Source organism: Pterocles gutturalis, unplaced genomic scaffold, assembly GCF_000699245.1.
Source record: "Pterocles gutturalis isolate BGI_N339 unplaced genomic scaffold, ASM69924v1 scaffold20055, whole genome shotgun sequence".
NCBI classification, from domain to species: domain Eukaryota; kingdom Metazoa; phylum Chordata; class Aves; order Pterocliformes; family Pteroclidae; genus Pterocles; species Pterocles gutturalis.
Window position 1 is genome coordinate 8,888 of NW_010143887.1, and position 10,240 is coordinate 19,127.

At 45.0% G+C, this 10,240-nt stretch overlaps 1 protein-coding gene across 1 annotated transcript in view; it reads right to left on the reverse strand.

Annotated features, from left to right (window-relative positions):
• POMT1 (protein-O-mannosyltransferase 1) overlaps nucleotides 1-9,901 on the reverse strand; it is a 12,919-nt gene extending 3,018 nt beyond the window's left edge. Inside the window, exons 1-15 of the mRNA XM_010084926.1 lie at nucleotides 9,777-9,901; nucleotides 8,954-9,097; nucleotides 8,485-8,591; nucleotides 7,828-7,878; nucleotides 7,335-7,481; nucleotides 6,206-6,317; nucleotides 5,728-5,793; nucleotides 5,103-5,196; nucleotides 4,484-4,639; nucleotides 3,774-3,904; nucleotides 3,424-3,519; nucleotides 1,954-2,046; nucleotides 879-975; nucleotides 695-787; nucleotides 74-194 (exon numbers count right to left, since the gene is read on the reverse strand). Coding sequence (XP_010083228.1) covers nucleotides 74-194; nucleotides 695-787; nucleotides 879-975; nucleotides 1,954-2,046; nucleotides 3,424-3,519; nucleotides 3,774-3,904; nucleotides 4,484-4,639; nucleotides 5,103-5,196; nucleotides 5,728-5,793; nucleotides 6,206-6,317; nucleotides 7,335-7,481; nucleotides 7,828-7,878; nucleotides 8,485-8,591; nucleotides 8,954-9,075 — 1,486 coding nt within the window. The 5' untranslated portion in view covers nucleotides 9,076-9,097; nucleotides 9,777-9,901. The remainder of the gene's footprint in view (nucleotides 1-73; nucleotides 195-694; nucleotides 788-878; nucleotides 976-1,953; nucleotides 2,047-3,423; nucleotides 3,520-3,773; nucleotides 3,905-4,483; nucleotides 4,640-5,102; nucleotides 5,197-5,727; nucleotides 5,794-6,205; nucleotides 6,318-7,334; nucleotides 7,482-7,827; nucleotides 7,879-8,484; nucleotides 8,592-8,953; nucleotides 9,098-9,776) is intronic.
• Between the last annotated feature and the right edge of the window lie 339 nt (nucleotides 9,902-10,240).

Below are 10,240 nucleotides of genomic sequence, written 5' to 3' on the forward strand. Positions count from 1 at the left end.
ACGCCACCACCTTCCCATCGACACGAAGCCTCCCTCAGTCACAGAAATCTTTGAGAACATGGTTGAGACGTACTTTTCCCGTATCTGTGCTCTTCCACATTCCACACCGTGCTCTGGTGGTAGCCTTTGGACAGCTTCTCTCCAACCACCTCCAGCTGCCGGTATCCCCACTCGGGTAAAGACGCTCCACTGAGCTGGAAATGAAAGATGACTGTAAACTTACAGCCCTGCCAATTTGAACTTCAGGATGCAAGTTCCTAGGCCCTGCCTGAGCAGTGGATCACAGCAAGCGACTGCTAGAAAGGATGTGAACAGTCACCATGCAACACTGTCTCAACAAATGCCACAGCCGTAAGTTATTCTGGCAAATTCTGTGAAGAGATCCTTAACGATTCCAGCTGCTGTCACACACTACACACAGGCTCAGCATCCATTTCTGAGGCAGTAGTTAAGGCCCAGCTGAGTACAGTGGTGAGGACCTCCTGAGAAGCAGGACAGCTCTGCACGCTGAAAAGGAATGAAGTACCTGATACACACACTGCCCTTTTATCACACTGAGCAAGTCTATTGTTTCCTTTTATTTACTTATTTGATTATGTGTTTTACTGGTTTAGGAGTAGAGAGATGAGTTTAGTAGTTTATGAGATTACGAGAGCTGCATGGAGGAAGAGCACATAAACATAAATCCACTTGCCTTTAGCACTGCAGAGGTGTTCACGTGGACAAACCTCACTTCTGACAGAATTGTCTTCCACACATCCGTGTCAGACTGCCGATTTACAATTTCCTACAACAGAACGACGTCTTTTGATCGTCATGTTGTCTCAGCTGTTTCTGCTGGAACATGATGAGCTCCTCCCTTCCCTTCAGCCACTCACCACTCTCCAGAGGTTCTGTGCTGGCATGGAAATGTTATAATCGATATAGCAGGAAACTTCTTGGGAATGGGGGCTAAGAGGGGCAGCAACATCATGCCTAAAAGACAAGCAAAGGAAGATCCTCCAACACCAGCTCCCAAATTCATCTAAAAAGCAAACTCATAAAGGTATTGAATTGGCTTAGACCTGAGTCAGTAATAAAGCAAAACCAAGTAACTAATTTATACAGATTGCACTGTTTATTCTGAAAGAGAACACTCCTCGCTACCAAGAGCTGCCAGGAACAGGCTCTGAGGAAGCCGGTACAGATTCCTGCTATGCCAGGCTGAGAACAAGCACCGATTGTGACAAACAGAGATGCTGTTCACTGGGGTTTCCAATAACGAACAAATTAGGTTTGGAAGGGACATAGCAAAAAACCCAGGCTCAGAACAACCCCCTTCCTAATCCGAGTGATATTCAAGTACACGCAGACAGCCTTCAGGAAGCAGCCTGGAAGCAAAACAGGCAAGAATCCCTGGCAATCAGCCACAGCACACCGGATCCCCCCCAACACTTCTTCCTGAGTTTCAGAGCACATCTTTCATGCAGAGTATGCCATCAAAGCCAGTGGAGTTGACTTGGGTTAACGGTCACACAAACAAACTATGTTCATGTGCCTGGAGCAGAGGCAGTGAGGGGGCAAGGATGAAGAGTCACCCAGGGGACTATGTATTTAGGAATCTGTAGAATTATCAGGAATTGTGAACATGGGCAAAACCACCATTAGCCCCGCTAAAGGCCACTAGTAGAAAAGACCAGAAACAGCTCGCAGCCACTGAACAGCTTGGGATTAGTATCAAAACCCACTGCCAAGTCAACCGCAAAAAATAAATATGCGTACAGCATCCTTTCTCTGGGCTTATATAACTAACCACAGGACATGAGGTCCCTCCTAGCCCCACCATTTTAAGAATCCATGAATAACAGGCAGTTTCCAGCATATGTGAATGCTTCAAAGCCTAAACAGTTATTCTGAGATACAACAAAGCAGAAAGAGCCAGCAGGCTCAGCAGAGGATGAGGGAAGGACTTACGTGTTGAGGTACCGAGTCGTGATGCCATGGACCAGCTGCACGATGTGTCCGTGCTTGACAGGACGTGGTGGGTTACTCACCACCAGCTGCTGCCTGATGGAGTGACACCCAAGAGGAAGTGGTTACGTTCTTCTTTATATATAATGCAACCTTGTCGTCATGACCAAACTGTTAGGTCAAGAAGCTGTAGGCAGGGACATTTAGGCAGTAAGGTGAGAAATTAAAGCAATCTATAGGTTGTACCAGAACGGAAGCAAAGCTCATCAAGGTAAAGGTGAGTTAAGGGCAGGGTGACTCAGAGGATCGGTAATGGGATACCGACACCCCCGTCATTAGGTCAGTGGTCTCAATCAGGGTCAGCCAGGATTCTGAGTTCAGATTATTCCCACCACACAGCTGTTGGATGGATTCTGTGAAATGAGTAAGTGCTCCACTGAGGTCTGACAGGTGTTCAGACTACAACGGATGTCACTGTTGGCACAATTATAAAAGAGATCAGTGGCTATCTCCACCACGAAGACCAAACTCTCATCTGGCTTCCGGACAGGGCTAAGGCAAGTTTTGGCAAGGGGGAACGCTGCAGTTCACCTAACTGCTGCCTGTATTTTACTGTTCTATAGAAGGATTTCACATCCTCCAGGGCTCACATGAGTTTTGAGTTTGAAGAATTTTAAGAAGATACTGGGTTTCTGTGGGTCTGGTAGAGTCCCTGCTTGAAAGGTTTGCAGTAGGGACAAACTTTCCCAAAGTGGAAATGTTCTCTAATGGCAAACAGTCCTGCTGGTAGGGCTCTTTATACAGTTCCCAGTGCAATGTAAGAAACTTACAAAAGCAACTTTTTGAACAGTATGAAATGATATCACACAAGGGCTTTTACTGGCAAAACTACAAGAACAAAGAGTCCCACTCTCCACTGACAGTTACAATGGCAAAGCACTTCAGCACAAACCAGGCCTCTCAGACGCAGGCGCCCACTTGGAATCCCTCCCAATGCAGCAGATTCTACAGCTCATCCCACACTTTAAATACAAAGAAATACTCATTCTGCAAAAGTGATTTCTACTCTCTTCTCAGACTCATTCAAGTCTGACAAAACTCATCAAGGCACTCTAATGCCATGGCTCACACACTTCAAAAAGCAGAACTCCCCTTTCATGCAAAGCACCTGAAGAGTTCCCACTGGTCTCATGAGTCTTTGAAGTTCCCCTTGTGCACAGTACAGCCCACATTCTGGCAGGAGCAGTTCAGACAGAATTTTGGAGTCCTCAGTAATGCTTCTACCATATTGAGGAGGATGGTGCAAAGAGCTGCCCTTCCCAACTCTGCAGCTTAAATTACTTCCTCAGGATCACACATGGCCTCGATGCCCATAAGCAGAGAATAGTTCTGTCTAATCCAGCTATGCCCTGCTTAGGTTTTGATGGTGTATAGAAGCTATGCTTACAGCATTTAAATCTCTTGCGTACTCACATTCCAGGATCTTTGACAATCCACCAGTTATTCACATCCTTGAAGGGATAGCAGGTCACCTGCTGTTGATGGGAGCTACCCCGGCCATTCTCATACCTGTACAGAAGGTTAAAAAAACCCACAGGTGCTTAACAGTACATTTCTGTGCTCAACAGAGTTGCAGCAATACAAACCAGTACCACATCACTGGCTCCATTCCTACCGGGCACAGAGAATCTGTACATCCACAGTGTGCTCTTAAGGATTAAAGAAGAGATTTGCCAGGATCCAAACTGAGATACTCGGACTGGCAGGTGAAGAACCAGAGCATACTTTCATCCTAATAATACAGATCCAACCAGATTCCTCACCTGATAGGATAAGTATTCATATGAGAATGGAGCCAACACTGCACGGGCTTGCCCAGCACGTTCCGCAGAGTAATCTGAGAGCCGTAGGCCACCTCTAAGGGCTGACCCTGAGTGATTCGAGCCAGTCCACCCTGCAAAGCACAATGATAGGATAAGTGGAAGGAAGAAGAAACAACCCAAAGGCTGTCTGAAGTCTGTTAAGAGTCACCTGTCACTTTAACATAGCCGTGTCTTAGCACAATGCCTTCTCATTTGGTTGTATCTACAAAAATCAAGTCTCGCAGCACCATCCTCAGCAGACAGTAAACACACCAACGCCTAAAGCCATGTTGTTCTAAAAGACAGACTAAGCACTCTTCTACAGAAAATCATACTGTCATCCTGTACTCCACAATGTCATCACTTAATTGTTCAGTACTGTATCTACTTCTGTGGAGTTCCCTGTAGCAAGGGACAAATCTTCATCAGAAGAGTGAACATATTGTTCTTGGTTCACTGAGAAAAGCTTTTCATCCGTTATTAGGATTTCAGTCAATATTGTTTCATCTTAAAGCAGTACTACAGCAGCAAAGTGGTTAAATGACATAAACAGAACAAACAGGCAAGATCCAAGGAAGAAGATTGCACACCTTTCTTCTAATAGTGAACACAAGATGGATTTCCCCCTCTTCTCCCTTAATAAATCAGTTTCATGACCACACTTCCTTTACCTCTAAGCTGGCTTGGAAAGCACTTGTCATAATCTGGTCATGGGGCCCGGAGCGATACAGCAAAGTCAAGTGAACATAGAAGAAGGACAGGTACACTGCCATTGGGATGATGACGAGGGCCAGTCCCCTTGCTAGAAAATGGCACACCAAGGAAACCTAGAAGAACATCAAGAACTCAATGGTTTCATGCTCCAGATATTAAAAATATTAAAAATACCAGTGCATCTGGCTTGTTGTGTTTGTCTTTTTTAAGTTTCCCCAACCACCCTCATTCAGCTATAACTTTGAGGACAGCTGGATAATTTCCACTGAGGATCTGAACTGGAGCCAGCAGGAGGTCTGTGAAACAGTACAGGTTTTGAGCCACAAATCACCAAGACATGGGTAAGAGCAGAAAAGCCAGTCACACACACACGCTTATCTGAAATTTAACTCCATCTCCTCCAGCAACTGAGCTGGGAAACTGTTCTGTGATATGAGGGGTTGCAGACTATTACAAGGAATTTTAGTACAGAAACCATCTACAGACAGCATTGTTATCTGTGGGCTTGCAAAGCTCCTGGCTGGCTCCTCCACTGAAAAGTCACACATAATATAATTTGTATGTTGTGCTACCTACGTTTGAGAAGTTCTGGTCTCCTATCATGTGCCAGAAGTGGAGTCCTGCGATGGCCAACAGCAGCATATAGGTAAACAAGCCCATATATTTCACTCTGAGAAGAAAGTGCATAAAAAATGAACACAGTTAAAAACTACACATAAACATTCAAACTTGCTCTTGAACGGTTCTTGAACAAGAACTTAGATCCATGACAAGTTTGGTACAACACTATAAAGAAGCTTCAAGGCTTTGACACCAGAAGGTAGCGTTTGTTTGCCAATTACATTAAATAACCACAGTGACTGAGAACCTTGTTGATAACAAGGTAGCAGATCACAAAGCACAGAGTCCCTAAATTCAGGCTTACTGAAGCTTGAGGCAAGTAGAAGGGACAGGTGAAATGCAGATGCTATTTTGTAACATAAAGCCATCCCTGAGAAACATGTTTTGTTCTTCACAGGACCATACCCACTGTGAATGAACATCCTCTCTATAGAAACAACCTAACTCATTAAAAAGTCAAGGAGATGTCTCCTCAGAACAGCACAAAGAATCAGTCTTGAAAATCCCAAGCCCCACTGACACCTCAGATGGCAGGGAGGAAAGTCAGCTTACTGAAACAAAGTAAGACATCATCACTTACCCAACTGCACAAGAACAAGCTACTCCAGTCAAGAGGAGCCAAAACCACCAGCTTCCAGAGAAAGAGCTTAAATAAAAGGACAAAGGAAAGCATGCTATGGTGAGATCTGGGCACCTTCTCAGGATCCTGAATTCAGGTAATTTAACTTGAAAAAGCTTGCAGGATTCCCCTATTCCTTATTCTACACACAGGTATCTCATTCTGAACCTCCATGCCACCAGCTCTCAGCCCTGACCTACAGGGTGTTGTTAAATGTACTTCTCTGTATCCTGAAGAGCAAAACTGAGCGCGCTACCTGCCTTCTGCTACTACAGACAAAAGAAATGTATTCAATCACTTGCTGGACTCAGTTTGAAGATAATTTTACTTTACTAAAAGTTGCAGACCAGTGAAGTGACTTACAGGAAAAAAAACACACTGTGACAAAAAAGAGTCACCACAAGAATATCCAAAAGGATGGGAGACAATCCAGCTTTACCTGTGCCTTTGTGAATTGTAGAACTTCAGGTAGGATAAAACTGCAAGTAGGATAAAAAAAATCAATATTGATTCCAGAAGCATGAACCTTGACTGAGTGATCAATGAGTTCTCTGTTGGAAAAGAGAGACAGACACAAAATTAGAGAAACTTATCTATAGGCAAATGCTACCTCAGACAATCGCATCGTTATCCAAGAGAAGGGCCGGCCCCTTTAAGGACAGCACATTCATTTGCAATCTTACTGGCTGTAATAGGGAGGTGTTGGGTTTAAAGGGACAAAAAAGTTCCAGCAGGAGCAAAGTGCATGGCAATAACTGTCTCCAAGGACAAAGAGGTGGGGGCAAGTAGTAAAGTCTGGCAGGAGGCAGATAAAGGTGCTGCACTTGCCTACAAAGGCACAAAAAAAAAAAAAATCAGTGCTGGGAAATCCAGAGAGGTGCTTTTCAAGGCAAACAGAGCAAGGCAGTGACCCCGGCAGGCAATGAGCATGATGATAAATCTTCGAGAAAGGGAGCTGCAATGAGCTGCTTTGTGCAGGATTCCCTGAGCCAGGAGCAGCCGGTAGCTAGGAGAGGTTTCTCTTATCAGGCTGCCAAAAGGCTGTTGAGAGGAAAAAAAAGGCAGCTGCCAGCAGGACTCTCAGAGGAAACAACCAAGTGAGTTATACACACCAGAATAGTGTCAAATCATGGTGCTAAGGGCACAGACTGGTTTGCTGCAGTTTTGAGATGAAGAAATTAGATGAGCTCTGACTTTAAGGAGGGTCGTCCCGCTGTTTAGAACCAGCTCGTTGTAACTCACCCTGTAAACCTCTGAGAAAGAAAGTACAGGTCTCCTTGGATGCAAGAAATGTGGGTTTCTGTGAGGCTTTTAAGGCTGCCCGCTTTGCTAATAATGAAATGAACTTGTCTAAAGCCTCGGCCTGTAATGGCAACCTGCTGCAGAGCTGTAAGGATAGAGGGGACCACAGACACTCAGCAGAGACTGAGAGAGGCCAGGGCTGAAAGCGGGCTCCGAGGTGTTGTTAGCATTCTACTCCAGCCTTTTATGCACCCTAAAAATTCACAAGGGGAAAAGGGACCCTTCTTCCCCTGTATGAAAAATGGAGCTCATGGGAATAATCCTACCTAAGAGAATCAGAAGAGCAGCCCCAAGTGCAGCACAGTGGGAGAACTGCAGTTCTACCAGAATCTGGTACGCTAAAGGCACACAGAGAGCACCGGCCAGGGCTGGCAGGAGTCGCAAGGACCACACAGGAACGTTCATGCTATATTCTGAAACAGGAGACAACAGTGATGCACAAATTCTGAAACTATTAATTGCAGAGAACATGGATCAATACAGAACTCCTTACAAGAAGTTGCTGAATATAACTCCTACTCTTACTAATTTATTGTCCATCTTGTATTGCTTAAACTGTTTTAACTGATTTTAAAAGTCTGTGCTATGGAATCAAGCGCCTTAAACTCCTGTTAGAGACCCACAGAAGACTTATTTAGGAGGAGAACTGAAGGTGTCAGATAAAGCATTATTTCCACTAGTCAGGCAGAAGGAATCTGTCAGCCGCTGAAATACAGCTCTTTTTCTCAAAAGAATGAGACAGTTAAAATCAGCTCTTACCAGCTCCAATCCTGTTCCATAAGAAGTTTCCATCAAATCCTCCTAAGTAACCTACAACATAAGCAACAAATCAGAACTTCCAGTGCCAAGTATAAAAACTGGTGCTAAAGTGGTCCTGCAACCACTTCTCAAACACAGAGCTCTTCCACACATGAAAGCCCTCTTTCCCAAAAGGGTCCTCTTTCGTACTGTTTTGCCTGCAGCAGTGCTTGATAATGTGCAGAGACACAAAGAATATAAATTGTGAACAACAGATTCTCAGTGACAAAGTTACATGTATATTTAATCTCTCCTTCCCATCCAGACCCTTTTATGTTGTGCATATCCCACCTACAGAAAGGAACTCAGGCCTGAAAGTCAGCTTGTTGCCTCCTATTTCTCATCACTAACATAGCTCTCACCTTATCTTTCTCTTTATCCAAAGGACTGCATAACAATGAGGTAATGGATACATGGCTCCATCACCTCCCCAGCACTCATGCAATAGCCTCCTAAGGACAGTAAATAAGGGAAATTCTAATTCTCCCTACATCAGAACCTCTCAGCTGCCTTGTGCTTTTCCCCAGAAACAGGATCTGACAAATCACTTCTATCCAGCACTTCTCTCTTCCATAGCAACTGGCAACAGACACGTCCCACTTTCAGGAGACGCCCTACCTCCCAAAGCTAGCAGCATGTGCCCAAAAGGTGGGCCGCTGTCATCCACGAAGAAGATCCTCTTCATGTAGAGGGAAACGAATTGGCCATAATAAACTTCATCGAAACTGAAACACAAGAGGCAGAAGTGTGTCAAATCTAACTGGAAGTATCCTGCAGGCTACAGGGATACTAAGAAAGGAAACAGTGATTTACTGGCAGAAAGCTAAGAACACAATGAAGCTTTGCCTCTTCACCTTCTCCTCAATAAGTTTATATTAATTTTTTAATTTTATTTTTATTAATTTTTTATTTTATTACATTTTCTCTAATAGAAACTAGGGAGTTCCTATTCAGGAAACACTATCACCGTATTTAGAGAAGCTGACATCACGCAAGCTCTGCTCTTCCGCTCATGCATTCTTACTTGTAAATGTTTAAAAAACAAAAGTCTGTGTCATTCAAGTAGAAAATAAACTATTCTACTCACACTACAGCCCGTGGATAGGAAAGCCCCCAAAGACGGCTTATTAATCCCATCACAGTCAACGCCACGAGGTTCATATTTATCTCCACAGTAACCACAACTGGGTTCTTCAGAAATCCCAACATCCTGCCAAAGGTCTGTCCAAACCTCCAAGAGCAAACAGAGAGGAGCAGCAGTCACCCTTTTGCTCAAAGCTAGCTTTGAGCATTTGACAGAAAGCATGCACCACCACCTTCTGCTACTAGCAGCTCATGGTAACTCATCCACCGAAGTTCTCTAGCTTTCCACATTTATGTGTTTTCTGCTGTATCTACAGGAATAACTCTAAAAGTGAAGTTACCAAACTAACACACTTAACTGTTCATCTATCTTGCTTCTACATGCATATAGTTCTCTGTCATCAATAGTAAACTCTTCTCATTCTTACACTGGTTCTGCAGAAACATAACAGCTTAGTTTAAGCCTATATTCTGCTTTGTGCAAAGCAAACCTCCCAGCCCAAACTCTGATGCTACTGATAGGAAAACCACATATTCAGGCACCAAGCTGCATAGGGAACTTTAAAAAAAAAAAAAAAGTTTCTTCCTTTCAAACTCAGTGGATTTCTTGGGGGGTGGGAGGGGTGTGTCAGAGGGAGGAGGGCAGAACCCACAACCATCCTCTGTCTCAAAAAGCTGGCTGCTGGCGCACAGGTGTGGCTGCTGTAGGGTTCTAGCGCAGCCTAGGGGAGCGCTGCAGGAAGCAGGACTGAACTCCACTCCTCTAGGCAGAACTGCTAAAAGCTAGGTCAGAAAATAGTAGGGAACCAGAGCTGTTATCTCCTCACCTCAATATGACTGAAAGTTACTGGAATAAATCCATCTGCACAGCTTTGACCAGGGAAGAACAAAGCAAGATGTGAGCTCATCACCACCATCCAGTGCGGTGCCACTGTCCTTGTTTCTCACTACCTACAAAACACAAGTGCTGTTCAGCTGCGCATTACCCTGGGAAACAGAGGTTTGTAAGAAGTCCCTTGCAAAGCTGTGCTCCCGACTGGCCCACTTGCCTTTGGACGAGGGCAGGCCATCACCGCCACCCTGCCATCACCTCGCAGGCCCCAGGACCCCAAAGACCACCCTGATGGAGAACACCCTGCTTCTCCCTGCTGCACAGGGGCCCCTGGGGAAGGACTGCAGCACCATCCAGCCCCCCAACCCTCACACACCTCCTCAGGGACGCACCAAGCCCTCTACCAGGCTTTGCATCCCCCCCGTGAGCCTTATGAGGGGGCTTGCAGGCCCACCGATC